General features: G+C 57.0%; 2 protein-coding genes and 1 long non-coding RNA gene across 4 annotated transcripts; 2 read left to right on the top strand and 1 right to left on the bottom strand.

Annotated features, from left to right (window-relative positions):
- The first annotated feature begins 291 nt into the window (after positions 1-291).
- On the top strand, positions 292-15259 carry INPPL1 (inositol polyphosphate phosphatase like 1). Of its 2 annotated transcripts, XM_027562996.1 has the most exons (29): positions 292-395; positions 1196-1597; positions 4347-4410; positions 4502-4652; positions 4881-5001; positions 5229-5369; positions 5615-5708; positions 5815-5904; positions 6075-6173; positions 6286-6436; positions 6527-6633; positions 6927-7029; positions 7112-7308; positions 7598-7715; positions 8296-8392; positions 8667-8805; positions 8920-9019; positions 9119-9207; positions 9440-9521; positions 9654-9743; positions 10310-10423; positions 10560-10648; positions 11067-11154; positions 11247-11402; positions 11646-11724; positions 11818-11958; positions 13264-13936; positions 14191-14324; positions 14430-15259. In XM_027562996.1, exons 2-29 carry the CDS (start codon positions 1401-1403, stop codon positions 14518-14520), a joined length of 3795 nt encoding a protein of 1264 aa, XP_027418797.1. In that variant the 5' UTR covers positions 292-395; positions 1196-1400; the 3' UTR covers positions 14521-15259. The 2 variants fall into 2 exon arrangements, with proteins under 2 accessions (XP_027418797.1, XP_027418798.1); XM_027562997.1 differs by lacking the exon at positions 14191-14324.
- Positions 15221-19957, bottom strand: PHOX2A (paired like homeobox 2A). Its single transcript, XM_027562998.1, has 3 exons — positions 19536-19957; positions 17182-17369; positions 15221-16290 (listed from the first exon to the last, which is right to left on the bottom strand). Exons 1-3 carry the CDS (start codon positions 19750-19752, stop codon positions 15841-15843), a joined length of 855 nt encoding a protein of 284 aa, XP_027418799.1. The 5' UTR covers positions 19753-19957; the 3' UTR covers positions 15221-15840.
- LOC113905539 lies at positions 19588-23230 on the top strand. Its single transcript, XR_003514683.1, has 2 exons — positions 19588-19737; positions 21272-23230. It is a non-coding gene; the product is annotated as an uncharacterized LOC113905539 (long non-coding RNA).
- Positions 23231-27062: the final 3832 nt, after the last annotated feature.

Genomic DNA, 27062 nt, shown 5'->3' with positions numbered 1-27062 from the left:
TTCGTTACTCCTTAATTAATAATAAAAATAGCCGCCTTTCGGGAGCGCCCACTGGATGCCGGGCCCCGTGCCGAGAGCTTTACAAGCACAGTCCCGTGGACTCTGCCCTCAAAACGTTATCCCCATTTTACAGAGCCGGAAGGCGAGGCTCGGAGAGGCGCCGTGACCTGCCCGAGGTCAATCGGCCGGTCAGCAGCTCTGGGATCAAGGCGCTGGGCCCGGGCGAGGCGGGGCGCGCGGGTGCTACCCCCGGCTCCGCGGAGAGCCGCGGGGGCGGAGCGGCGGGCGGGGCGGAAGGCGAGGGGGGTGCGGCGGCGGAGGATGGCCATCTTAAGTGGCCGCTGAGAGTCCAGGGCCGCTTCCCCGGGGAAGGGGGCTTCGGAGCAGCCCAGGAGGTGGGAGTCTGAGTACGGCAGCCGAGGCTCTAGGGATAGGTCGGGAGCCCTGGGGGCTGAGGGAACTTTCTTCTGTGTGGGCAAAAGGAGGCCTACTCTCTTGACTGCTGAACCCCTCAAGGCCCGGGCCTGCGGGTATGGGGGATGGTGCCAGGGAACTTGGCCGAGAGGGGGAAGGGCTCTGCCTGGGCTGAGAGGGGCTGCCAGGGACGGTGCTTGGGAATTCGAGGACACTGGAGCTCTTCTGGGGGTTTGTAGGGATCCCCCCACGGGATTTGGACCCAGTAGTTTGGGGGTTCAGGTCTAAGAGGGGATTTCAAGGGAGTTGGGGATGATGGAGAGAGGGGACGGCAGGAGGTTCATCATGGGATCCTTTGCAGATTTTGGTAACTCGATCCTACGAGTCTGTAGGGAGTCCGAATGGAAAGGATTTGAGGGTGGGATCAAACGTTTATGGGAGTTGGGGGGTTGTATAATTGCCAGTGTAGAAGGAAGGGGTCGGGATCCCGAAGTGTCGGGCGCAGGATGGAGGGGACTTGGGCTTCGATGCGGGGGTTAGGAGCTGGATCGCCTCTGGTGATGGCGGGGCAGGATCATGTGGGGTTTGAGAGGCCCTGGGACTTGGGGGGTCCTGGGTCCTGCGGGATGCAGAGGACAACTTCCCCATGGGGAAGAGGGTGGGGGCAGGGGCGGGTCGAGCCTCGGGCCGAGCGGTGGGGGTGGGGGCCGGCCGCTCGGCAAGGCGCTCCGCTCCTGCCCCTCCCCCGCCGCCTCTGAACAAACTTTTCTTTCTCTTCAAGTTGAGGCCGGCGCTGCTGGCGGCGTCGGCTGCGCGGCAAACCCGGCGGCAAGCGCGGCGGAACGCGGAGCTCCGATCTCCGGGTCGGCCTCGCCGGCGGATCCTTAGCCCCGGGACCCGGGCCCGGTCCCAGCCTCAGCCCCGAGCGTCCCGGGGCGGATGGCGCGGGACGGTGGGCGCGGGCGGCGCTGAGCCCTGCGCGGGCCATGGCCTCCGCGTGCGGAGCGCCGGGCCCGGGGGGCGCTGGGCCGGGAGCCGCTTTGGGCAGCCCGGCCCCCGCCTGGTACCACCGCGACCTGAGCCGCGCCGCCGCCGAGGAGCTGCTGGCCCGGGCAGGCCGCGATGGCAGCTTCCTGGTCCGAGACAGCGAGAGCGTGGCGGGAGCCTTTGCTCTCTGCGTCCTGTGAGTGGGGCCGGGGCTCCGAGCGGGCGGGGGCACGGCCCGGGCTTCCTTGAGTGTTGTGGGGGTAGGGCCTGGGACCGTGGGACGCCAGCGCCCCCCAGAGTGAGGACCTTGGCTTTCTGCCGGACTTAATGAAGGATGCTGGGAGCACTTCCTTCCTGCTGTGTGTCTGGGGGCAGAGTATGTGGGGTCCTGCTGCCCCGGGTGGCTGTAATTGGGGAAAATGCAAAGAGTCTCTGGTAGACCGGGTCAGGCATCCTCCAGGCAGGCGTGAGGGTGTACATTCCAAGGTTGTGTGCATTTGTGTTTATGAAGGGATCAGGTATCTGACTCGGAGCCGGGGCCAGAAGAACTGATGGCCTGTGTGGGGGGATGCCCAGCAGCTTCCTTATGGGGACTTTCTGAATCCCAGGACTGAGACTGGGGCCTGCCTGGATATGTATGACTGGTCTGGGGGGCAGGGTAGTGTGGAGGAGAAGGGGAGGGGAGGCTGTATGGGGCCTTGTCATTATTTCATGAATCAGTGAGTGAGTGTGTCTGCTCTAGCTCTGGGAATGCGGCTGCCCTAGGCCTGAGCTGTGGGTGCTGAGTGTGGGGCTAGATTTGGCAGCTCTCCGAGTGGGCCTGGTTTTGTGCTTCTACCCATCAGCCATGTGTGGCGGTGGTGTTGGGTGGGTTTGCACTTTCGGTTTTGGAATCTTGCTGAGCTGCAGCCCCCCCCAACCCAGATCAGCCACTGGGTGGGCTCCTGTAGGCCTCTGGAGTGGGAGGTAGTGAGTGGGAAGCTGTGATGCTGCTTTGTTTAACTCTAGTTATGTTGCTCAGCTCCATGAGCTCTCCCAAGTCCCTATCCTTGTCTCTTTCCCCTCTGTTCTCCTCACATCTTGGGGGTACACTGGCCTAGGCCAGGGGTTTTCACTTGGGCTTGATTTTACCCCTCCGGACAGTTGGCAGAGATATTTTTGATTCTCGCAACTGGTATCGTGCTACCTGCTTCTAGTGCGCAGAAGCCAGGGATGCTGTTCGACAGCACACAGGACCGTCCCTCACAACAGAAGAATGCGGTCCATAATGTTCGTGGTGCTGAGGTTGAGAAACCCTGGCCTAGGCAGTGGACCTGAAGAGGAAGGGGCTTATGTCCCTTAAGTTTCAGCTTATGTCCCACGTCTGAGGCCCGAGAGGGGAGACTGATGAGGGACAGCCTGGGCAGATGAATATCTTAAGAGTCCTGCATACCAGCCCCCTAATTAGGGAGGGGAGGAAGGCAGGTGCTAGGTCAGCTGTTGAGTGGGAGGGGGACAGCTGGGCCTGTGTCTGGACGGGGAACATTATTGTCCCAGGAGGGAAAAATTCTGGCTCCATTACCAGGGAGGGGCTGGGTCGGGTGGGGGTCTGTCTGTGTGTGGGAGCTTCAGCTTTACCAGCTGACTCCGGTTACTCCCTGCATCTCAGGAGCCTAGAGGTGGGTGATCAGAAACAAACTTGCTTACCTGTACATGACACCTATGTGTACAGGGGAAACAAAGACACACCCCTGCCCCTGGAGTCACAGGCAATCCGACAAGCAGGCCAGGATACAGGTCCTGGTCTCTGTCCTGACTAAATGCTAGCTGGGCCTCTTCCTTTGTGGCCTTAGGCAAATCACTTTTCTTCCTTGAGCCTCAGTTTCCTTTTCTGGAGAATAGGGATGATAATAATAATATCTTCCTTAAAGTGTGAGGATTAAATGAGATTATGTCTGTAGGACATTGAGTACCTGGCTTGTCACAGAGATCAGACGCAGTTAATGGGATGCTATTATTGTTATAAACACAGACCCACAGTCCACAAACCAATACACCCAGTCACACACAGATACCCACACAGTTTGTGCCAGTGGTCAGGAGAGTCCCCAAAAGGAGAGTTTTCCTGAGAGGAGAGGGTGGCCCTGTGTCCAGGGTATAGGGTCTCCTCAAGTAGACGTTTGATCCTCTCTAGTGCCAGTACCCACCTACTGCCGACACAGGGTCCAGGTGACTCCCTTGGGCAAGCCTGCCTGGAGGCGTGGCTGTAGAAATCCTCCACCCCCACTGAGCGCGGGCTGTACCATTTGGACCAGGCTCAGCTGTCACCTGCTCAGCTGTTGCTGCCATCTGTCAGCACCCCTCGTGCCCCTCCTCTGCTTGGGGCTCCTAGAGGCCCAGGTCCCCCACCGGGGGCCCCCATGTGTCCTCCCAATTTCCTGGTGTCTGAGGAAGGGAAAGGAAAGCCCTAGGGTGGTATCCCGACATCCGCTCAGCAAGACTGCTTCAGACACACCTGACTCCAGCAGAACCATACAACCAGCGTAAACACAGGCAGCAGACACACTTGTGATAGCACGTCACCCATGCACGCAGACGAGTTACCCAGGCGTCTGAGAACTCTTACTCTGGCGGGGGGCCCAGACTAGTACCACAGCCCAGAGGGTCTGTTTAGACAGCTGTGGAAGCCACAAAAGAGCTGCCTGCTGCTTCCCCGGCCTTGCAGTGGGTGTGGAGCGTGTGTAGGTCTGGGGTGGGGTCCGGTCATTCCTGCTCTGCTTAGCACCAGCAGGATAGAGTGGACAGGCCCCATCATTAACCCTGTGCAGCCTGGGTAGACAGTTTCAAGGAAACCTAGCCAAGGGGCCCCGGGGGCTGGGCCCGCTTGTTGGCAGGAGGAACAGATGCCTTGGGACTTAGATGCCATCCTGGGGGAGACAGATTTGGACCCCCTGCTTTGCCATCAGGTATCAGAAGCATGTGCACACATACCGAATTCTACCTGACGGAGAAGATTTCCTGGCTGTGCAGGTAGGAGCTTGGACCCTGACCCCGTCCTTGATTCTAGCCTAAGGTTGGGGACCAGGTGACTGACACTTCTCCCACTCTTCCCGGCCTGCAGACCTCACAGGGTGTGCCAGTGCGACGCTTCCAGACCCTGGGGGAGCTCATCAGCCTGTATGCCCAGCCCAACCAGGGTCTGGTGTGTGCCCTGCTGCTGCCTGTGGAGCGGGAGCGAGAGCCGGACCCGCCGGACGACCGTGACGCCTCAGGTGCTGCCTGGGTGCCACGTACCTTCCCTGCCCCTCACCGGACGTCCCCCGTGACTTCCCACCCCATCTTCTCAACCTGCCTCCTCTGAAGCCCCCTGCCACTCTTCTGGTGCCTGGGCCATTTATTCCCTTCCATGGAACGCCCTGACAGCCATGGTACCCACCCCCACCCCCCACTTCACGGAGAGCAGGAGGCTCATACCGCTGCCTCCTGGCCCCTGTCCACAGATGGGGAGGACGAGAAGCCCCCACTGCCCCCGCGCTCTGGCTCTACCAGCATTTCTGCCCCCATGGGGCCCAGCAGCCCCCCAGCAGCCCCTGAGACCCCCACAACTCCAGCTGCTGAGAGGTGAGACCCCCCAATCCCTCCTGAGCAGGCAGTCCTTGTCTTTTCTGAGAACCATGCCCTCAACAAAGGTGGGAAGACCTTTAAGGCACCCCCTCCCCGACCCCCAGGAGGCAGACACCCTGGTCTGTTGCACTCTCATTGCCACTTGTACCATCTCCTCTAGGGAGGGGGTGGGGTGCTAGGACAGTATCAGCGGGCCTCCACTGACCTCTTACCCCTCCCCCAAGTGCTCCCAATGGGCTGAGCACTGTCTCCCATGAGTACCTGAAAGGCAGCTACGGGCTGGACCTGGAGGCCGTGCGGGGTGGAGCCAGCAACCTGCCACACCTCACCCGCACCCTCGCCACCTCATGCCGGAGGCTGCACAGGTACCTGGGGCACCCAATGCCATGCGCCCCACCCTTACCTCATAGCTGTCCTCTCCCGCTCCCTTGCTACACAGATGCCCTGACCTTTGACCTCTGGCTCAGTACAGAGAGCCTGCTGTTGCCTCCTGACTCTTCCTCACCTCAACCCTTGTATCCTCATGGGGGCAGCTGAAACTCCTACACACTCAGCCCCTTTTCCCTGTACCTGGGTCAGAGTGAGGAGTTCTGACCTAGTGTCTCCATAGTGAGGTGGACAAGGTCCTGTCAGGTCTGGAGATCCTGTCCAAGGTGTTTGACCAGCAGAGCTCACCCATGGTGACCCGCCTTTTGCAGCAGCAGGTGGGACTGTGGAGAGAGCTCTGGGGGTGGGTTTGTGTTCCGGGACTGGGCGGGGGGGCTCCTGCTAGGTGGTCTCATGGACAAACCTCATTCGTTCTCCCTGCAGAACCCACCACAGACCGGGGAGCAGGAATTAGAGAGCCTGGTGCTGAAGCTGTCAGTGCTAAAGGACTTCCTGTCAGGCATCCAGAAGAAGGTGCCCTGACTCCTGATCTCTGACCCCTGATCCCCTCACCTGGCCACTTGCCTTGTCTTGATCTGAACCCTGAATCTGTAGTTCAGCACTGACACCAACATCAGCAGTGGCCCTCCCTGCCCCTGCCCTCAGCAAGGCTCCTGACCTGGCCCTGCCCTTGCCCCCTCCAGGCCCTGAAGGCCCTGCAGGACATGAGTTCCACAGCCCCCCCGGCCCCACTGCAGCCATCCACACGTAAGGCCAAGACCATCCCTGTGCAGGCCTTTGAGGTACATAGCGGGGGGTGGGGGGACATTCCAGGGCAGAGAGCCGGTGGAGGTGAAGAGGGTGTTACCTGCTCCCCAGGTCTTTTCAGCAGCACCCCCACTTCCTTGCCTGCAGGTGAAGCTGGATGTGACCCTGGGTGACCTGACCAAGATTGGGAAGTCACAGAAGTTCACGCTGAGTGTGGACGTGGAGGGTGGGCGGCTGGTGCTGTTGAGGAGACAGCGGGACTCGCAGGAGGACTGGACAACCTTCACGCATGACCGCAGTGAGCCAGGGCCCAACCCAGGTTGGGCAGCAGGGTGGGCCCCCTGGGTCTGTGGGCACAGGGTGGTGTGACCCATTCTCCATCCCCTAGTCCGCCAGCTCATTAAGTCCCAGCGGGTCCAGAACAAGCTGGGCGTCGTGTTTGAGAAGGAGAAGGACCGGACGCAGCGGAAGGACTTCATCTTCGTCAGCGCCCGGGTGAGCAGCGCATGGGCCTGGCCGCCGGGGGCCGCAGGGGTCCCTGCCAGATGGGAGGAAAAAGATGATGGGGTGGAGAGTATGTGTGCTGAGAATGGGCGGCCCGAGGGTGGGCTGATAATCATTCAGTGAACATTTACTGAGCACTTGCTGTATGCTTGAGGAGTGGGGGTGTGGTGGTGAGCCAGAGGTGTGTCCCTGTCCTTGAAAGACCGGCCACCTAGCAGGGTAGGCCCGTGGAAGGGGACTTCCTGGCTGCCCACCTGTGCCTGACTAACCGCTGTCCCCTGCAGAAGCGTGAAGCCTTCTGCCAGCTCCTGCAGCTCATGAAGAACAAGCACTCCAAGCAGGACGAGCCCGACATGATCTCCATCTTCATAGGCACCTGGAACATGGGTCAGGCCTGCGGAGGGACTCGGGTGGGAGAGAGGAAGGGCTCCAGGCAGGGGCCTGACTGCCCCGTCCCCTCCACCTCCAGGAAGTGTGCCGCCTCCGAAAAATGTGACATCTTGGTTCACATCGAAGGGTCTGGGGAAGACCCTGGATGAGGTCACGGTGACCATACCCCATGACATCTATGTTTTTGGGACCCAGGAGAACTCGGTGGGCGACCGCGAGTGGCTGGACCTGCTCCGCGGGGGCCTCAAGGAGCTCACGGATCTGGATTACCGCCCGGTGAGGGGGTGTTGTTGTGTCCAGCTCCTTTCCCCACACACTGGCTGGCTCCCCCCAGCTTGACTGGCTCTCCTTCTGGTCCCTGGGAATATCCTTTAGGAAGTCTACCCTGAGTCCTTTATGCTGTGGGAAGGCCACTCTTTCTGGTTCCTCAGGAAAAGGTGTGGCAGGCCTTCTTACCTTGTGATTTCCAGAACCGTCTATAGTGTGGGCTGGGCAGGGTGAGGGTGAGGGAGGTGGGGACAGTGGCCCAGCCTGGGGCAGGGGTGACCCTGCACCCTCTCCCCAGATTGCTATGCAGTCTCTGTGGAACATCAAGGTGGCCGTGCTGGTCAAGCCAGAGCACGAGAACCGCATCAGCCATGTCAGTACGTCCAGCGTGAAGACCGGCATTGCCAACACCCTGGGTGAGGAGAGAGGGTGGGGTCCCTCTGGCTACTCTTCCTGCTTCCTTTCCAGCCAGGGTCCAGGGTCTCCTATCTATAGAACTCTTTGAACTTTGCAAAGCATGTTCATATTCTAAATCTCTTCCAGCCCTACCAGGAGGCATGGCCAGGATAATTATCTCCATTTCATAGATGATAAAACTCGAGCCCAGAGTGGTCAAGTGACCTGTCCCAGGTCGCACAGGCTAGCACATGATAGAGCCTGGCACCAGCATAGTGCCCAGGTCTCCCTGTTTGCAGTCCAGTGTGCTACCTCAGGATAGATTGTGCTCAGTATCTACAAAGCCTTGCCCCTTCAACACCGGGGTCCCTGTGATCTCCAGGGACTCTGCTCTCACGTGCAGACAGACTCAGACCATCCAGATGGGGCTGCAAGTGCCCGGTGTGGACCCCAGAGAAGGCGTGGTTGTGTATGCAGGGAACTGCCTGCCTTATGTTGTGGGGGAGTCGGGAGGATCTTTCCACTGCTGCTTCAACGGGTGGGGGGTAAAGTTGGGAGCCCACCGAGGGTGACCCAGACATTGTTCTGTTGCCCTGACAGGAAACAAGGGGGCCGTGGGTGTCTCCTTCATGTTCAATGGCACCTCATTTGGCTTTGTGAATTGTCACCTCACCTCAGGAAATGAGAAGACGGCCCGGTGAGGGGGTGCCTTCCCAGTCATCTCTTTAGCCTTATCCTCTGTTCCTGAGACCTATTGCCTCTCCCGTATTCTAGTCCACGACCCTCCTACATCCCTGTCCCCCAAGGCCTCCTTCCTTACCTCAACTCAGGACCCCTCTGTCTATCCCTGATTTTGACCTTGTCCCCAGGGACCCTGATCCCTGCCCTGTCCCCAACCCCAGCCAGAGACTTCTTATCTACATGTCTGTGCCTGACATCTGACCCTGGAGCTCCCCCTACCCCTACCACAGGCGGAACCAGAACTACCTGGACATCCTGCGGCTACTCACGCTGGGCGATCGGCAGCTCAGCGCCTTTGACATATCTCTGCGCTTCACTCACCTCTTCTGGTTCGGGGACCTCAACTACCGCCTGGACATGGATATACAGGTGTGAGCAGGGCCCGTGGGTGGTGGGTAGGGAGGCTGGGCTGGGGCCTAACTGGGCTCTCACCTCTGGCTTGAGAGGGCAAGGCCCCAGCTTTTATGTGCCCTCTCCCCTCAGGAGATCCTGAACTACATCAGCAGGAAGGAGTTTGAGCCCCTGCTCAGGGTGGACCAGCTCAACTTGGAGCGGGAAAAGCACAAGGTCTTCCTTCGATTCAGTGAGTATGGGCGCGGTAGCGGCAGTCCCTGAGGGCCAGGGTCCTAGTAGGATCCCCGGGTCTTCAGGGCCCTGACCCCTCCATCCCTGCCTTTCCTAGGTGAGGAGGAGATCTCCTTCCCACCCACTTACCGCTATGAGCGGGGTTCCCGGGACACGTATGCCTGGCACAAGCAGAAGCCAACTGGGGTGAGTGAGGAGAATGGGTTAGGCCCAAGGAGACCCCCCAGGACTGTGGTGAATCAAGAGTGTGTGTGGGGTCAAGCCTCTGCACTTACCATTCCAGCCTCTATGGCCCCTTGAGGCCTTGGGGGTGATCCTGGGTGTTGGAGGTGGATGTTGGACCCAGTGTGGTAGGGGCATGGGCCTCAGCTGAGCAACCCCCAGCTGACCCCTGACCACACTGCTGACCCTGCCCCAGGTCCGGACCAACGTGCCTTCATGGTGTGACCGGATTCTCTGGAAATCCTATCCCGAGACCCACATCATCTGCAATTCCTATGGTCAGAGCCTCCCGGACAGGGTGATGGGCGATCCCGGGTGGTCCCTGACCTGACTCTGCCTTGGCTTTGGGAGTCAGGAGCAGAGAGTAAGGAGCTTTCCCCTGAGCCCCCATTCCTACTCCCCTCCCCCAGGTTGCACAGATGACATCGTCACCAGCGACCACTCCCCCGTGTTTGGGACATTTGAGGTTGGAGTTACCTCTCAGTTCATCTCCAAGAAAGGTGGCTATTCTGGCTGTGCTGTGGGTGCGGCATCCATCTGGGTGGGTGCAGGTGCTAGCCTGGGGGGTGTGCATAGCTTTGAATATATCTGAGTGTGTGTGTGGGTGGGTGTGTAGGGGCGGGTACATACATGCATGTGCAGGAATGTGTCTGAATATGTGATGTGTAAAGCTGTCTGTGTTCCTGAGTCACCGTGAGAGGTATATGCCTGTGAGCAGGTGTGTGCGTATGGAGGTAATTGTGTACATGTTTCTGCCTGCCTGGGGCTCCTCATGTACCCGTGTGCCTAGTGGCATGGTGGATTGTTGGTGGGCCTATCCTGCAGGCACTCTGGTTCCCAGCCCCTTCTCAGATGGTCTCTGATTCTTGGGTTGTCTGTCTGTCCCAGCCTCAGGTCCAAGCTTTGGGGTCTCCCTGGGCTGCTTGGGATGGAGGAGGCCCCTCCTGGCCTTCCCTCCTGCTCTGCCAGGGCTCCAGATTCCCTGCCCCAGTGCTCAGTGTCTGTGTCCTGTTCCTTCTGCCACCCTCTCAGCCCTCCTGTCTGCATTCCTCCCTTTGCCCCTCAGGGCTCTCAAAGACCTCAGACCAGGCCTACATCGAATTTGAGAGCATTGAGGCCATTGTGAAGACGGCCAGCCGCACCAAGTTCTTCATCGAGTTCTACTCTACCTGTCTGGAGGGTCTGAGGCGGGGCCCAGGGCTGGGTGTGGGTCATTGGGGATGGGAGGCCTGAGGTGCCCAGAGTGGGCAGCCCCCTAGTTAGGGGGAAGGGAAGCTGAGAGGTGGCACTCAGTTGGGTGTCCCCTCCCCCACCAGAATATAAGAAGAGCTTTGAAAATGATGCCCAGAGCAGTGACAACATCAACTTCCTCAAGGTGCAGTGGTCCTCACGCCAGCTGCCCACGGTGAGGCTTGGGGGTGAGGGCACAGAGGGAAGTGCAGCCAGATGCCACCTGGAGCCTGCCTGGGAGGGTGGGAAGAGCCCACAGTGTGGGCTTGTGCGTGGAGTGGGCATGAGTGAGGACGACGGCATGTGCTTTACTTGCGGGGGGAGGGCGGTTTGGAGACCAAGTTGCAGTTCACTCATTCGTTCCATAGATACTTCTCAAGGCTTCACTAAACGTCAGATGCTGTGTTGGCAATTGTTGATGCAGAAAATCAGTTAGTTACAGGGCTCTTGAGTGCTCTGAAAGGCCCATGGAAATCTTTCCTTCAGGTGGACGGGAGTGAGCATGGACAAGCTTGAGGATGGGATGAGCCACAGTCATGGCAGGAAGTGGGGTGGGGGGTGCTTTATTCCTCACTGGGCCTCTCTGCTCCCAGCTCAACCCCATTCTGGCTGATATCGAGTACCTGCAAGACCAGCACCTCTTGCTCACAGTCAAGTCCATGGACGGCTACGAATCCTATGGTGAGGGCAGAGGGGGGCTGAGGGGCACAGAAAGCCGAGCAGGGCCCTAGGAAGGCTTGGCAATTTGCTGGTCTGTTCCATCTGCCCTTCAGGGGAGTGCGTGGTGGCGCTCAAGTCAATGATTGGCAGCACAGCCCAGCAGTTCCTGACCTTCCTGTCCCACCGCGGCGAGGAGACAGGCAACATCCGTGGCTCCATGAAGGTGCGGGTGCCCACAGAGCGCCTGGGCACCCGTGAGCGACTCTATGGTGGGGGCTCCATTGGGAGGGGTTTGGGGCATACAATGGGGCGGTGCGGGCAGGTCTAGGAGAGGAGGACCAGGGTTGCGGGGCGGGCGTTGGAATCCCTGGAACATTTGGCAGTTGTACAGCCAGGTCTGGGGGGTGGACCTGCCCTAGGGAGTAGCTGGGAAGGGGCTAGCTAGCCCATGGGTGTCTATGAGGTGCAGGACCCCAGGTCCCTTCTAAGTCTCCTTTCCCTTCCCCTCACAGAGTGGATCAGCATTGATAAGGACGAGGCAGGAGCAAAGAGCAAAGCCCCCTCTGTGTCCCGAGGCAGCCAGGATCCCCGGTGAGCTGGGGCTCTGTGGGGAGTCACTTGAAGCGGTGCCTGGGGACTCGTGGCCAGCTCCTGCTTTATCTCCCTCCCCTGTGCACCCTGCAGGTCAGGGAGCCGCAAGCCAGCCTCCACAGAGGCCTCCTGCCCCCTGTCCAAGTTATTTGAAGAACCAGAGAAGCCACCACCAACTGGGAGGCCCCCAGCCCCGCCCCGAGCTGCTCCCCGGGAGGAGCCCTTGACTCCCAGGTGAGAGAAGGAAACTTGTCATTCCAATCCCTTATCCATCTTGATCCATCACTGTGCGTGGCTCTCAGGGTTGGCCTGGGGATCATCTGTTGCTTGGGTCTCTGTGGGGCCCTACACCCGTGGCCACTGGCCAGCCAGGCCTCCTGAAGGTGTGGTTCTCTGAGTCAAAGGGAGCACAGTCAGCCTCTCCTCTCACTTCTGTCTTAAAAAATAGACTTAGAAATGGTTTCTGCAACAGCTCCCTTAGATACTTAAGTTGAGCCTTCTGTTTGGAGAAGGCCTGTGTCTCAGCAGATTTCCCTGGGGCGTTCTGTGGAACACTGTCCTACAAGATGCCCCATTGGAAAACGCTTTGTTGTCAAATGAGTTTGGGAAATGGTTGTTACTAGATTCTTTTCTTAGATATTCCCAGTGCACAATAGTATCAGCAAAAGCTCTGAGCTTGTGGACAGGAAGGAAATCCTTTTTCAGCTGTGTTGAATATAGTTTCCCAAACTTAATGGGCCAGGAAACTTTTCCATGCAATAACTATTAATATCCTGGGGAACTACAGTTGACCCTTGAACATGGCAGGGGTTAAGGGTGTATAACTCATAGTCATCCCTCTGGATCCCCAGTTCCTGTGTATCTGAAGTTCCGCATGGATTCAGCAAATGTGGCTCATATATTGTGCAATACCATAGTAGTGAAAAAAACTGCATAGAGTTGGACCCCTGTAGTTCAAGCCCATGTTGTTTAAGGGTCAAGGTCAAGTATAGTGTTCCATGGATCATACTTTGGGAAAGTGAGGCTTGCTTTTTAATTATATCCAGTTGTCATTTGAACATAAAGACTCCTGGTGCATTTTCAGTCATCTTCAGCTGTTATCAGGCACCTTGGTTTTATCTTCAGCCTTGAATAAAACTAACCTGAATCTGTGAGTAAGATTCCTCAGTAGACTGGGCTCAGGTGCCTCCAGGGCTTTCCACATCTGGCTGGTCATTCTCATTGAAGGCTTTTATTGCCCTGCCTTCTGGCCTCTGTTTTCACCCATTTTACAGCTTTTACAGTTACAAAATCAAAAAAAGGTTGGAGACTCTTTAGCGAGTGAGGCAAGGAAGATTGGGGGTTATCCAGTTGTCTCCCCAGTTTTAGAGATGAAGACACAAAGGGGCAGAGAGGGAAGGTGACGTGCCCACGGTCACATGCAAGTCTAGGGGTGGGGGCTTACATCTCCTGACTCCCCGCCCGGTGCTCCTTCCACCGCACCCACTGCCCTTCTCCCCTTGATTCTGGGCCCTGATTTTATTCTGCTCCCAAACCCAGGTTGAAGCCAGAGGGGGCTCCAGAGCTGGAAGGGGTGGTGGCCCCCCCACCCAAGAACAGCTTCAATAACCCTGCCTACTACGTCCTTGAAGGGGTGCCACACCAGCTGCTGCCCCCGGAGCCACCCTCACCTGCCAGGGCTCCTGTCCCACCTGCCACCAAGAACAAAGTGGCCATCACAGTGCCTGCCCCACAGCTTGGGCGCCATCGGCCTCCTCGTGCAGGAGAGGGGAGCTCATCAGATGAGGACTCTGGGGGCACACTGCCCCCTCCAGACTTTCCACCACCACCACTGCCGGATTCGGCCATCTTCCTGCCCCCTGGTCTGGATCCTCTGCCAGGGCCAGTGATCCGGGGCCGCAGTGGGGGTGAGGCTCGTGGCCCACCACCTCCCAAGGCCCATCCAAGACCCCCGCTCCCGCCAGGCCCCTCACCCGCCAGCACTTTCCTGGGGGATGTAGCCAGTGGGGATGATCGCTCCTGCTCAGTGCTGCAGATGGCCAAGACACTGAGTGAGGTGGACTATGCTCCTGCCGGGCCTGGCCGAGCCATGCTCCTGCCAGGCCCCCTGGAGCTACAGCCGCCCCGTGGGCTGCCCTCGGACTACGGCCGGCCTCTCAGCTTCCCTCCGCCTCGCATCCGGGAGAGCATCCAGGAGGACCTGGCAGAAGAGGTATGTGGGCCGGGGGTGGCTGTGTGCCTGCAGAGTGTGCCTGCCTGCGGTGGGGGCATCTCTTTACTTCACCACTCAGCACTCAGTGGTGTCCCCTGCCCTGGGCTGGGCACTGGGGAGCTGAAGGTCGCAGGAATCAGCCCCTTGCTATGCCTCTCTCCCCACCCCAGAGCAGGCGGCAGAATATGGCTGCCTGCAAGTCCTGTGTGTGCAGGCCCCCTCAGTGCTGCCTCTAACCTGCTCTGTTCCCTCAGGCTCCGTGCCCGCAGGTCGGGCGGGCTGGCGGGCTGGGTGAGGCAGGCATGGGAGCCTGGCTGAGGGCCATCGGCTTGGAACGCTATGAGGAGGGACTGGTGCACAATGGCTGGGACGACCTGGAGTTTCTCAGGTGGGGGCGGGGCTGGAAGTGGATGGGGTGGGACTGGCCTTGGGGGCGGAGCTAGGGGCTCTCGGGACCACCTGGCCCTTCTCCCAGCATCTCTTACCCTTACAGCGACATCACTGAAGAAGACCTGGAGGAAGCTGGGGTGCAGGACCCGGCTCACAAGCGCCTCCTTCTGGACACCCTGCAGCTCAGCAAGTGACCGCGGTGGCATTTTGAAGCTGCGAACTGAGCGCCACACCCGCCCTTGAAGGCCCAGCCAGAGCCCTGAAGTTTAAGAGTTATAAGGGGTCGGGGCAGTACTTTTCTGCCTATTTATTGGGGACCTGTGTTCCCTACTGCCCAGTCATTTGCCCAATCATTGTCCTAATTAGGACATCCTACCCCTCACCTTTTAGAGCCAGGGCTGCGGAGGTCAGTTGCCATGGTTACCGAGGACCTCGGTTATTCTGGTGCTGTCCTCCTTTTCTGGGCCACTCCTCCAGCCCCAGGGAGGTCATGGGGTCCATATGGGTACGTCTTGGGTCCCCACTTTCACCGTTGTTCTTGCTACCCTCCACCCAGGCTGAACCACTGGTGGAGGGGCTCAGCTGGGACTTCTCCCAACCCCCTCTCAGGGGTGTCCGTCCGGAAATGAAGGAATAGCCCGAGAACCGGGCTGGGGTTTATTTAAGCTTTTCTGTGTGGGTTTAGGGAGGGCGGGCACTTTAATGTTATTAGGGCTGGTTTGGGTGGGGGCAAAGAATCTTGGCCACAAAGCGCCAGTTTGCTTAGTTTTGTCTCCTGGTCTATACCACCTGCACTGCAGCTGTGTGGCAGCTGGGGGTTCCTCGCTGGTCATAAGGGGAACTGGGCTCTTGCAGGCAGCCTATCCCCTTCGTGGGTACCGAAGGGTTCCAGTGTGATGTCAATAAATTAAGTTTTATTTGGATTGAGCAAAACTCACCTCAATAAATTACAAGTTTTTCAAAGAAAAGAACAGCAACAACAACAAAAAAGACAGGAAAGAGGAAGCCCCTCTGTTCCGATGCCCTGGCAGCTCTGCTCATCTCAGGGCCTCCCCTCTGTGCCAGACCGGCTGAGGATGGGTGGGGAGGAGTGAGGGAGAAAACCGAGGTGGGACCCTTTTCGCCACTCTTTATCCCAATGATGACCAGCTGACCAGCCGAGGGGAGACCCAGCCAGCTGCAGAGGCAGGGGAGGAAGCCGGGCTGTTCCATTTGAGGATTCACCTTTGAGCACTGTTGGGGCAGGCATTGTTTGATCCCCTTTTCAAAGAGAGCCAGGGGGCTCTGAGCTCTCCTGGAGGGCATCCCAGTGAAAAGTACCCTCCCCCACCCCCACCCCCACGGTGCGGAATGGGGGGAGAGTAGCCCTGGCTTGGTCTCCGAAGCTGGGGAGGGCACACGGAGGGGTCAGACACAGTGGGAGTGGGGCCAGCAGGCAGACCTGGGATGGGAAGGGGCTGTCAGGCCCTGGAGGGGCAGGGGTAGGCAGGCCCGGAGCCTCTGGAGGCCAGCGGCTAGAAGAGATTGGTTTTCAGGGCGGGGCCGGGCTTCCGGTGGAAGGAGGACAGAACCCCCGAGAAAGGCCCGGGCCCAGGTTCTGCTGGCTGCCAGGCCTTAAGCAGCTCCGCTGCGCCCGCGCCTGGCCCGCCGCCCCCACCACCCGCCACGCCGGCCCACAACGGGCCCTTGAGCTGCTGTGGCCCCGGCCCAGGTCCGGGCCCGGAGCCCAGGGCGGCGGGCAGCGGGCTGGGGCTCAGGCGTGGGCTGGCCAGGCCGGGCGCGGGCGGCGGCGGCAGCGACGCGGTGCTGTCGGGCGTGGGGCTGCACGTGGACTCCTTGGAGTCGTCGTCCTCAGACGAGCAGCGCGCCTCACCCTTTTTGGCTCCCGCCGCGCCCGCCGCACCCTTGGCGCTGGCCGCACGCTCCTGTTTGCGGAACTTGGCCCGGCGGTTCTGGAACCAGACCTGCGGGCACAGGGACCGGTCAGCCCGGGACCGCCAGGTGCGAGTGAGACCTCCGTCCGGAAGGGGCCGGGTCACGATTACTGACAACCAGCCTTCCGAGTCTTGGCCCCTCGGCCCTCCACCACTGCTCGCTGCCCTCCTCATGGCTCGCCTCACTCTCCTGCTCCACTGGTCTCTTCCCCCAGGTCCTCAGCGTCTTCCCCTTAGGATCTGCCCACCCGCCGACCCCGCCGCCTCCCGGTGTTCTCTGCCTCCTGGACCGGCCTCGTTTTTCGCTCTCCTCGTATCCCAAAGCCCTTGCCCCAGTTCCTCCCTACAAGAAGCCCGGGGCTGTAGAGAGCGGGTTAGGGCACTTGGGAAACCTTTTGTTCAGGGTCTTCAGTAAATGCGCTCCAGCTGAACATCTGAACTCAGATTTATAAGATCGACAAAAGTCTGTCCCGACCCAGCTCCTGCGCCTACCCTGAACCCCGGGCGTTCCAGGCTCATAGGTTTGGCTTTCCCCCTGTTTGGCCTCGTTTGGCCCCGAGGCCAACCTAGAGTTGACCCTCTACCCACTCGTCCTCCATCCTGGCTTCCCAAGCATCACTCTACCGTGCTCAGCCCTACCCGGGAGACAAGGGGAAATCGTGACGCTGAATAGCTCCGTTCTGCCGAAGGCCTCAGGCCCCGTCTGCCCGCCGCCTGCCTCCCGGAGCTGCCGGTCCTCTCCTGCCCTGTCACCGCCAGCCCACGCCCTGGCTCCTGGCCCTAGCTCTCTGCCAGCAGGCTGCACCCGCCGGCTGCCCGAGTGAGGCCCCTCTGTCCCGCGGACCCCCAGGTGTCAGACACTAACTTCCCGCCCTGCTCCGCGCGCGCGCGCGCTCCCCGCACACATCCGCGAAAACACACCTGCACGCGAGCCTCCGTGAGGTCGATCTTGAGGGCCAGCTCCTCGCGCGTGTAAATGTCGGGGTAGTGAGTCTCGGCGAAGACGCGTTCCAGCTCCTTCAGCTGCGCGCTGGTGAACGTGGTGCGGATGCGCCGCTGCTTGCGCTTCTCGTGCAGGCCCGACGGCTCCGGAAAGAACTTGTAGGGCACTACAGATGTGTGCGGGAGGGGGGAATCAACGAGGGTGGGATGTGAGGAGCCGAGCCCGGCCCGCTGGGTTCTGCGCCTGAGGGATCGCTTACGGTCCCCTACCCCTGACCTGGCCCCTGGGCTTGGCCCTCTCAATCTCAGATCGCTTCACCACCGCTGGATAGAGCCGGCAGGGATGAAGGCGGACAGGGCGCGGGGAGACCTGGGACCCAACAGCTGCAGCTAGGGAACCAAAAATCTGATTCTCTGTCAAGACTCTTGACCTGTCGCTGCCCTCCGCAGCGTTCCTTCCACCTCCCACCAGTCTACCCACCCCTGCGACCCTCAATCGACCTGACTTCTGATCCTGTTCTATCCTTCCTAGCCTGCGCTGTCTGTGAGGTCTCGCCAACACCCTGTCTCTCCAATAACCAGTCTCATGGACTGCAGCTGGATAACTGAGACTCTCCTGCCTAGGTCTACCTTCAGCCCTGCCACGGACTCTCTGACATTTAAAAATTTGGCCATCTTCACCCTGCATCCTTCTTCTCCCCAGGCCTCATTTCCTCAGCCCCATTTCACATCCCATTCTCCTCCAGGTGTCCCCCTCTCCTCTTCCTCATCTCTCTCCATCCTCATCGATCTGCAACTTTCCCCTTCTGGACCATTCTTCTCTTTGTACCCATTGTGAAGGGTTATTTCTCCCCTCCCAGCTTCCTCCATCTTCTCTTTGCCCTTCTTCTTCCTCCCAGGCACCTCTTTCTACCAGCTCCTCCAAAAACCAGCCCCAACCCTACCCGTCACTCTTTCTGTGCAGTCTCCCATGTGCCCCTTCCATTTCCCATTGCTCCGCAGACAGCATTTCTGATACTACCTCCCCATTCTTGTCTCCAGCCCCTGTTTAGGTCTCCCCATTCTCCAGAGATCTCCATTATCAGTATCTTTGTCATGTCTCCCTAGTTCTCTATCTCCCTTAATCCTGTCTCCAGCACCTCATGCCTATCCCCATCTTCCTCATCTCTGTTTTCAGTCTTCCCGGGTCCCCATCTCCCATAATTCCTGTCCGCATCATCTGGTATTTATTTCATCGCCCCAGCCCTGGGTCCCCATTTCTCCCAGGGACTCCGATCTTTCCATCTCTGCTCAATCTTTGTGTATCTGTCCCCATCTTCCTCATCTCAGACTTCCAGCTTTCTGGGGGCCCATCTCCCCGTTTTCTGTTTCTATCTCCACAGTCCCCATGTGCATATGACCCCAAGTACCCAATCTCCCTATCCCTGTTGCAGTTTGACTCCAGTTTCTCCCTGGTTTTCATTTCTCCAAGCTCAGGTCTCTCTCACTATCCCTCCCCATCACACCGGTCCCAATCTTCTACTGAGTCCTGTGGTCCCAGGAAGCAAGGAAATGAGATTGGGTGGGGCAGCTTTGACTCTAACTGGAGAGATGAGGGTGGCTAAGAGCCTTCATGAGGTTGAAGGTTCAGTTAGAGACTTGGATGAAGGAGGCTTGGGCATCTCATGGGGCTGCTTCTGGGTTCTGCAGGACTCTAGCTGGGAAAATCTCCAGGGGAATGGAGAAATGAAAGTGGCTTAATGACCTGAGCATCCTTTTCTTCTGGCCACAGAATGGGTTTCAGTGGTGCAAGAGGGTTTGGGCACATGTAGGATGGGTTCGAAACCAGGCAGTAGAGGCTTGATGGTGTTGGAGCTCTAGGAAGGCTCCCAGCTGGGCAGCTCATCTGCCGCCCAGGCCCATGCTGGGGCCGGGCATGAAGTGGGGTGGTGATGATAAGGATGGGCAGTCTGACTGGCCTGAGCCGGGAGCAATCTTCCAAGGATACAGGGTATGGAGAGGTTTGGTGGTCAATCGTTGCCTGTGGGCAGGGGAGGGCCTGGTGAAGAGTCTGGGGCTAGACCAGGGATCTATTTATTTCCTTGACCTGAAGAGCACAGGATAGGGATACAGCAGCGAGAAAGAGGAACAGGAAGGATGAGAGGGTGGGGCTCAACTCTGCCTAGGGAACCTCCTCTTACTCGAGAGGCTGTAGGTCCCGCGGGAAGTTGGAGGATCTGGCTAGGGCAGAGATTGTGGCGGCTGTGGGGGACCGTCGCAACCACTTGCCGAATGGGCAGGGGCTGGGGGTGCCGTAGGATCTGCAGGGAGGTTTGGACCAGGGCTGGGCTCACCTGCCGAGTAGGGCGCAGGCTGATGGTCCCGTAGAGCACCAAGCGCGCAGTTGGAGGAGCCGAGCGCGGGGCAGGGAGGCCCGGCCGCGGGGAAGGCGGGTCGCAGGGGACTGTACTGGAAGCCGCCGGGCTGGCTGCAGGCGCCGAAGTCGCCGTAGGCGGACGCCTCCATGGCCGCCACGCACGAGTCGTACGAATTGAGGTAGGAGTAGTCCATCGGCCCGGGGGGCGGGGGCGGGGACCGGGCCTGGCCGGGTCGGAGTCTGGGTCCCAGGCCGGATTGGGGTCAAGATGGGGTTTGGAGCGCCAGGCGCTGAGGACCCGAGGCCAGTTCTGAGCGCCCGCGAGACCGCCCGCCCCGTCGCGGCCGCGCTCCGCTTTGGTGCAACGCAAGTGCAGCCCAGCCCGGCCCGCGCGCCTTTTAACGCGCAGGACCCCGCGGAGGGGGCGGGGCGGGGCGAGCTCGTCGGGGCGGGGTCTGGACGGCCAAGACCCCGCCCCCAGTCTCCCCGACCCCCCACCCAAAGGGTAGCCGCCGCCTTCTTAGGGCTCGAGAGATGCAGGGCAGGCTGCCCGGGCCCCCATCCCTAGAGTCCCCATCCCGCCCCAGTCCGGACCAGACCTTCAGTGTATGCATCGTGCCAGGCCGTAGGGTCCCGACCCCTCTCCCTGGCCTCCCCACCTGCGGCCCCGCAGAAGGGAGGGGAAACAGGCCTGGCGGCGCTCGCTCGTGTTAAGAAGTTAATTCAATTCGTCCAGTTAACCGAGTTATTCTGATTCAGTCCCTCGGCCCCGCCCCCATCGAGGTCCTATCCCGGAGGGGACCACGGAGGCGGCTCAGGAGGGCGAATGGCGATAAGAACGAGAAAGAGATGGGACCTGGGATGGGGATAGAGGATGTGGATGAAGAGAGGAGACAGAGTCGGAGACAGGGAGAGAAAGGGACAGAAACAGTGATGGAGAAAGATGGAGAAAGGAATAAGAGATAAGGGTTCACAGAGACAAGGATGAGACATGGAGGAGAGAGCTAGATTTGGGGCGGGGGGAGCAGAAGGGAGACAAGAACAGAGGTGGCAACCAAGGTGAAACATGTAGAAGAGGAAGGTGAGGATGGAAGTGGGGACAAGGCAGAGAGACAGAGGAGACAAAGATAACAGAGAGACAGAGGGGGGATGGAGAAAGCGAGTGAGGCAGGCATGGAGACAGAAGCCACATGGACGAGACACAGTTGGAAACAAGGATTGCAATGGAGATCAAGAGAGAGATGAAACAAAACAGGGCCATGATAGTGAGACAGACACACAGAGACTGAGTCTCAGTGAGACAAGGCCAGGGACAGACACAGCGGAGGAACAGAAGCTAAGGGGTGGAGAGAAAGAGCCTTTGGAGAACTGAGACCCACCAGCTGGAGCGCCTGGCGGGCAGAAGGATTGCTGTGAAGGAGCCACCTGAAGCTACTGAGGGGGAGGGCTGCCTCTATCCTGGCCTGTCCTGAAGGCCACGAAGCCCTGCCCCGCACCTTCAAGGCCCAGCCTGCCCCTCCCCTCCCCCAGGTCCCATAGCTCAGTCCCTCCCCCTATTGCTGCTGGTATGAACCTCTGGTTCCTAGCACCCTGGGCACAAAGTATGTGTATGTGGGTACGTGTGTGTGTTGAAGGTCAAGACCAGGCAGTAACCAAACAATTGTTTCACTCTCAGCTTCTACCCCCTCCTCCAGAGGCCATTTTCTTTTTCAGGAAAACCACCTAGATTCAGTCTGGACCTGGCCACAGTGTGCTCCACGGACTTAGCCCTTGGCCTCCATACTGTGGGGCCACAGGATACAGAATCCAGGAGAACAGAACAGAGAACTCTTCACCCCGTGCAGCTCACCTGAGGAGGATCTAGCAGCTTCCTCACCCAGCCCTAGCCTCCTGCTCCCAGTGTTGGCAGATCCTGCCCATGAAGAAGTGGAGACCCAGCAAGAAGGCAAGGAAGTGGCAGCCCTTCGGTACCAGCCAGAGTCCTAGGGGAATGAGAGAAGGGCTCCCTAGTTCCCTCCCCGCTAGCTTAGTTACACAGTGGGGAGCATGCCCACCCTCAGATCATTCTCACCCTCCCGGCCACTCATTCTTTAACACCTATCCCCCATTTCTGTAACTACTGCTTGTAGGGGGCTTGAGGTGTTTTCTCTAGTTACTTTTTAGGAGGTCTAAACTAAAACTCACTCAGAATGTTCTCTCTGCCCGTGTGGGAGGTGCACCTTGACCCAGGGAACCAAAGGATGTCAGAATTGGAAATCAGACAGTGCCACTGCTCTCTTCCTTAGAACTCCCGTGGCTCTCCACTGTCTTCAGGTCAAGTCCAAGCTCTCACTCTGGCCCACAAGGTCCTCCATGCCAGTACTCCAGCCTGCTTCCCCCTCACCGTGGTTTTCTTTGCAGCCCTCACACATTGATCTTTTAGCTCAGAGTTGTTGTCTCCGGTTGGAATGTTCATTCCAGTCTCCTCTCCACCACATTCCCCTCCCCATCCCTTACCCTCACCCAAAAAAAAAAAAAAAAAAAAAGCCAAAACCTGGGAGACACTTGTTTGTCATTAGGTCTCAACTTAGATGTCACTGCTTCCCGGAAGCCTTCCCTGATACCTGTAGTACCTCCTTCTCTTGGTTACTCACCTTGGTGAAGCATTTGCAGCAAAGTGCAAGGTATAGGGCAGAACTGTGTCCTCATGTTGATCACCGTCTCTGGAGCCCTCCTTTCCACAGTGGCTAGCACATCAGGGTACTATCGCAGGTCTTCCCATATCTGTTTGTTGAATGATTCGTGAAGGCAAGACTGAACTCTTTGTGTTGGGGAGTCCTGCCTTGTGTCCAGGAAAGGAATCCCATCCCGGACTCCCACTCCCCACTCTTTGGAAAGGGATCACCCTCCCTTCTTCATCCCCTCACTCCCCAAGGACAGGAAACTCCCTCCCTCTGGGCCAGCCTTCTGCCTGGGAGAAAGTCCTTCCTCATCTGAGGAATTTTCAAGGGGCCATATCCCTTCCACAAGGACAAAGTAGAAGCAAAGGGGCAACTGATGCGTGTGTGTAGGGACCAGCAGGGACGCGAGGCCCTGGTTCCATCTGTCTCCGTTTCCATGATCCATCCCTGTCTTGTCTACACTTTGGTCATGGAGCCATTAAGTTCCTTTTTCCCTCTAAACCGATTTAAGTTGGGCTTCTGACACAGCCAAGAGTTCGGACCAATATAATCCGTAAATGCTTGACACCTTTACAGGGAATCAAACAAATGGCTGTAGTGATTGGAAGTTTTGTGGTAACATGCCTGTTGCTGGCTCAGCTGGGCAGAAGCTGCCCTTCTCCTGACTCAGGACTCTGCAGTTGAAGGCTCCTGTCTCTGCGAGGAGCTGTTTGTGCTGAGGCTGGCCCTGACACTGAGGTGAAGTCCAAGAAAATGTTTGAACCCTGTCTGTTGTTGGGTTCAGGTGTTTCAGATGGTGTAGGTGGGGCAACTTTGGAGGCCAGGCTGCGTGTGTGTGAGATATGCTGAGAACTCAGCATAAAAGGAGACAGGTAGAATGAACTGGGCTCTGCAAGGGCCTCAGAACAGAGAGGCTAGTGGTTGTCATCTGATGTGGACGCTGTTTCTAACTGAGACCCTCCTCCCACAAATGTGTGCACTCTTGGGGAAATAAAAATGCTCTGACATGGAACATTGTCTCGCTGAGCATGTCTTCACTTCCGTAGCTGATGATGGGTTCTGGGTCACTGGGTTCCAGCTCTGGCGCTGCCACTTTCAAGCTGGATGACAGGGGGAGTTACTCAGCCTCTCTGTGCCTTACCTTTCTCATCTGTAACCTGGTTTACTTTAATGATTAAGTGAATTAAAATATCTGAAGTGTGTGAATAGTGCCTGGCGCACAGTAACCATTGAATAAGTTAGCCACCACCACCACCACCCCTCTCTCTCTCACCAAGTGACTGAGGCCCGTGACTGATAGGCCCAGACCACAGTCTGGTTGAGCTCCTCTGATCTGTTACACCTGATACCGAGATATGTAATCCAGACACGGACCCCTGTCTCTGCACCACAGCATCACCTCTACCTTCAAGATTTCAGAAGATACCAGCACACTGCAGAGTTAGCCGGAATCCCTTAATTTTATGCCGGTGAGGAAACTGATGCCCAGCGAGGGGTCCTGGAGGAAAAGTGAAAACAGTGGGAGTGTGTTGTGATGGGGGATTCCTTCCACAGAGAGAGCGGTGTGCAAAAAGGAACCCGATGAGAGGGTGCAGTGGGGACTGACTTCTCTACTGCTCTGGTCCCAGCTCTGTGAGCCTGGACAGTGGAATTACCTTGAGAGCAGAGGAGAAAGGACTCATGCCCTGGAGAACTCTTGCTGCCTGTGGTCATTTGGAGAACTCCCAGGCTACTTCTGCAAGCCAGCACAGATCTTGACCTTCCGTCGAACTCTGAGCAAGGCCCTTCGGGGCTCAGAGTGTGGGCAGCAGGCTGATCTCCGGATCCAGGGCACTCCTGCCAGTCCTCCTCTCCTCTAGGGGGAGAGCAAGGAGCACTGGCTCCTCCTGCCTTAGACACGCATCTCTCAGCCTCTGAAGCAATGCCGCAGTGTCATTGCTGAACAACTGTGACCGGAAGCCAAGCTTGATCAGACACCCATGTCTGCCTTCTAGTAAGGGATGGAGTTTATCTATTAGTGAAAAGTTAACACATTTTTGGTCTTGCTTAAGGACCTTAGAACTCCTTTCACTTGCATTTATCAGTATCAACTCCATCAGTAACCTTCTTCCAAATAGCTATTCTCTCCTGCTATAAATTCTGGTCCAGGGAAGGTTGGAGGCAAACATATTAACTGTATATTCCCAATCTGTCTATCAGGACCTGACCTATAGTCTTGAGAATTCCCTGGCAGTTCAGTGATTAGGACTCAGTACTTTAACAGCAATGGCCTGGGTTCTACCCCTAGTCGGGGAACTAAGATCCCACAAGCCAAGCAACATGGCCAAAAAAAAAAAACACCCCAAAACAAAACTGCAGTTTCTTGTTCATCTCTCTGTAATGGGGACAACTCTCCCCTTGTTGACTATTTTTTTCCCCACTAGTACCATAGGCTCTCCAGTCTTCTATTAATTTCCATTTTTATTTGTAACTTCTAGCATTAGGCCTTTCCAGGGATCCTAAACACCCAAAATATTTAGCCTTCAGAGATCTCTGAAGAATGAGAAAACATCTTAACTCAGTTCTACAAATATTTCTCGAGTATCTGATCTATGATGGAAACAGGGGGCACTAGACATATGCAATGCCACCCCACTCCAATACTCTTGCCTGGAAAACCCCATGGATGGAGGAGCCTGGTAGGCTGCAGTCCACGGGGTCACTAGGAGTTGGACACGACTGAGTGACTTCATTTTCACTTTTCACTTTCATGCATTGGAGAAGGAAATGGCAACCCACTCCAGTGTTCTTGCCTGGAGAATCCCAGGGACGGGGGAGCCTCGTGGGCTGCTGTCTCTGGGGTCGCACAGAGTCGGACACGACTGAAGCGACTTAGCAGCAGCAGCGGCAGATACATGGGGATAAATTAATCCTGGATGCTTTCTTTTTTTTCAGACAGACTTAAAAATGTTTTTTTTTTTTTTTTTACTTATTTGGTTGTGCCATGCAGCATGCAGGACCTTAGTTCCATGACCAGGGATCAAACTTGCGCCCCCTGCAGTGGAAGCGAGTCTTAACTACTGAACCATTAGGGAATCCCCTTAGATGCTTTCTTTAGGGATCTTCCGATTTGGCGGGCACAAAAGCACTTATTTATGGGGAGGTTTTCCTTAAAATGTCTTAGTTGTCTGGGCAAGAAAATGACACAGAGAGGGTGAGGTGAGTTCGCTATTTTTTTTAAAAAAAAGGGTTTGATCTTACCAAACATGCCATACCTTGCCAAGCTTCTTCAAACTTTTGCGCGTGGGAAGGGACCTGCCTGAGGGCTGCCATAGTGGTCATCTGTGGTGTGGCCAGCCCAGCACGGCTCTTCTCTTGGGAACTGTCTCCTCTTTCCACATGGCTACCCAGGGAACCGTTGTTCTTATACAATCCTACCCTCAGCCATAACTGGTCCCAGGTGTGGTTACCTGTTTGAAGATGGGTCAATAAAACCCTTTTTCATCATTTTTTCTTATTTGAATTGAGAAGTCATTCTCTTAAAAAAATTTTTTTTGCTTATTTATTTATTTTTGGTTGCACTGGGTCTTTGTTGCCGCACGAAGGTTTTTCTCTGCAGTGCACGGGCTTCTCATTGCCGTGGCTTCTCTCGTGGAGCACAGGTTCTTGGCACTCAGGCTTCCATATCTGCAGCATGTGGGCTCAGTAATTGTGTCTCGTGGGCTCTAGAGTGAGGGCTCAGTGGTTGTGGCACATGGGCTTAGTTATTCCGTGGCATGTGGAATTTTTCCAGACCAGGGATTGAACCCGTGTCCCCTGCACTGGCATGGGGATTCCTATTCACTGTGCCACCAGGAAATCCTAAGTCATTCTCTTTTGAATGATGAAAGCTATAGATATAAAGCTCAGGGAATGTTTCCAGCCATATTCCCCCATGAAGGGAAGGAAGACGGAGGCAGTGAAGAAAGAATAAATAAAAAGTTGAGACAAAAGCTATAGAGGCTCATATTAGAATTTAAGAGCCTAGTTCCAGTTATTCTGGAGACATCCTTACTTATTTTTGCAAATTAGTTATTCAGCCCTTCATTGAATTTTGTTATCCAATACAGTCTTCTTTATGTTTAATCTATTTCAAGTTGGATTTCTGTCACTTCCAAACAAAGAGATTCAAATTAAAAAATTGATATAATGAAATGCAGTGAGGCCAATGGCAGACCCTAAAAACTGGAACTAGTCTAATTGATCAGAGAAGGCAATGGCACCCCACTCCAGTACTCTTGCCTGGAAAATCCCATGGATGGAGGAGCCTGGTGGGCTGCAGCCATGGGGTCGCTAAGAGTCGGACATGACTGAGTGACTTCACTTTCACTTTTCACTTTCATGCTTTGGAGAAGGAAATGGCAACCCACTCCAGTGTTCTTGCCTGGAGAATCCCAGGGACGGGGGAGCCTGGTGGGCTACCATCTATGGGGTTGCACAGAGTCAGACATGACTGAAGTGACTTAGCAGCAGCAGCAGCCTTGTTAATACAGAGTGGGATGCAGTGAGAAATCCCTCCACTTTGAGCCTGGAAATGAGATGTCCTTGTTAGGTATTAATGAAGTAACTGGGAAAACTATTGCATGATTTCTCTTAGAACTTAACCTCAACTTTCCCCTTTGCCTTGTGGTTGCAACTTCAGAGGATTAAATTTTAAAAATGGTGTTTGGCAACCTTGAGAAGGTGCTTTAAGAGGACAAGTGGGTCTCCCCTGGTGGCTCAGAGGTAAAGAATTTGCCTGCCAGTTCGGGAGACATGGGTTCAGTTGACAAGGGTTCGGTCTTTGATCTGGGAAGATCCCACATGCCTCGGAGCAAGTAACCCTG

Source organism: Bos indicus x Bos taurus, chromosome 15 (genome assembly GCF_003369695.1).
Source record: "Bos indicus x Bos taurus breed Angus x Brahman F1 hybrid chromosome 15, Bos_hybrid_MaternalHap_v2.0, whole genome shotgun sequence".
NCBI classification, from domain to species: domain Eukaryota; kingdom Metazoa; phylum Chordata; class Mammalia; order Artiodactyla; family Bovidae; genus Bos; species Bos indicus x Bos taurus.
Note: the sequence above shows the minus strand (reverse complement) of the source record. Positions and strands in the feature narration are given on the sequence as shown.

Coding starts and splice junctions, on each gene's coding strand:
- INPPL1 (XM_027562996.1), top strand. CDS start 1,401: ATGGCCTCCGCGTGCGGAGCGCCGGGCCCGGGGGGCGCTGGGCCGGGA. Junction 9,208..9,439: donor ACAAGCAGAAGCCAACTGGG/GTGAGTGAGGAG, acceptor ACCCTGCCCCAG/GTCCGGACCAACGTGCCTTC. Junction 11,725..11,817: donor CGAGGCAGCCAGGATCCCCG/GTGAGCTGGGGC, acceptor TGCACCCTGCAG/GTCAGGGAGCCGCAAGCCAG.
- PHOX2A (XM_027562998.1), bottom strand. CDS start 19,752: ATGGACTACTCCTACCTCAATTCGTACGACTCGTGCGTGGCGGCCATG. Junction 17,370..19,535: donor GCCTGCGCCCTACTCGGCAG/GTGAGCCCAGCC, acceptor ACACATCTGTAG/TGCCCTACAAGTTCTTTCCG. Junction 16,291..17,181: donor TCACGGAGGCTCGCGTGCAG/GTGTGTTTTCGC, acceptor CTGTGCCCGCAG/GTCTGGTTCCAGAACCGCCG.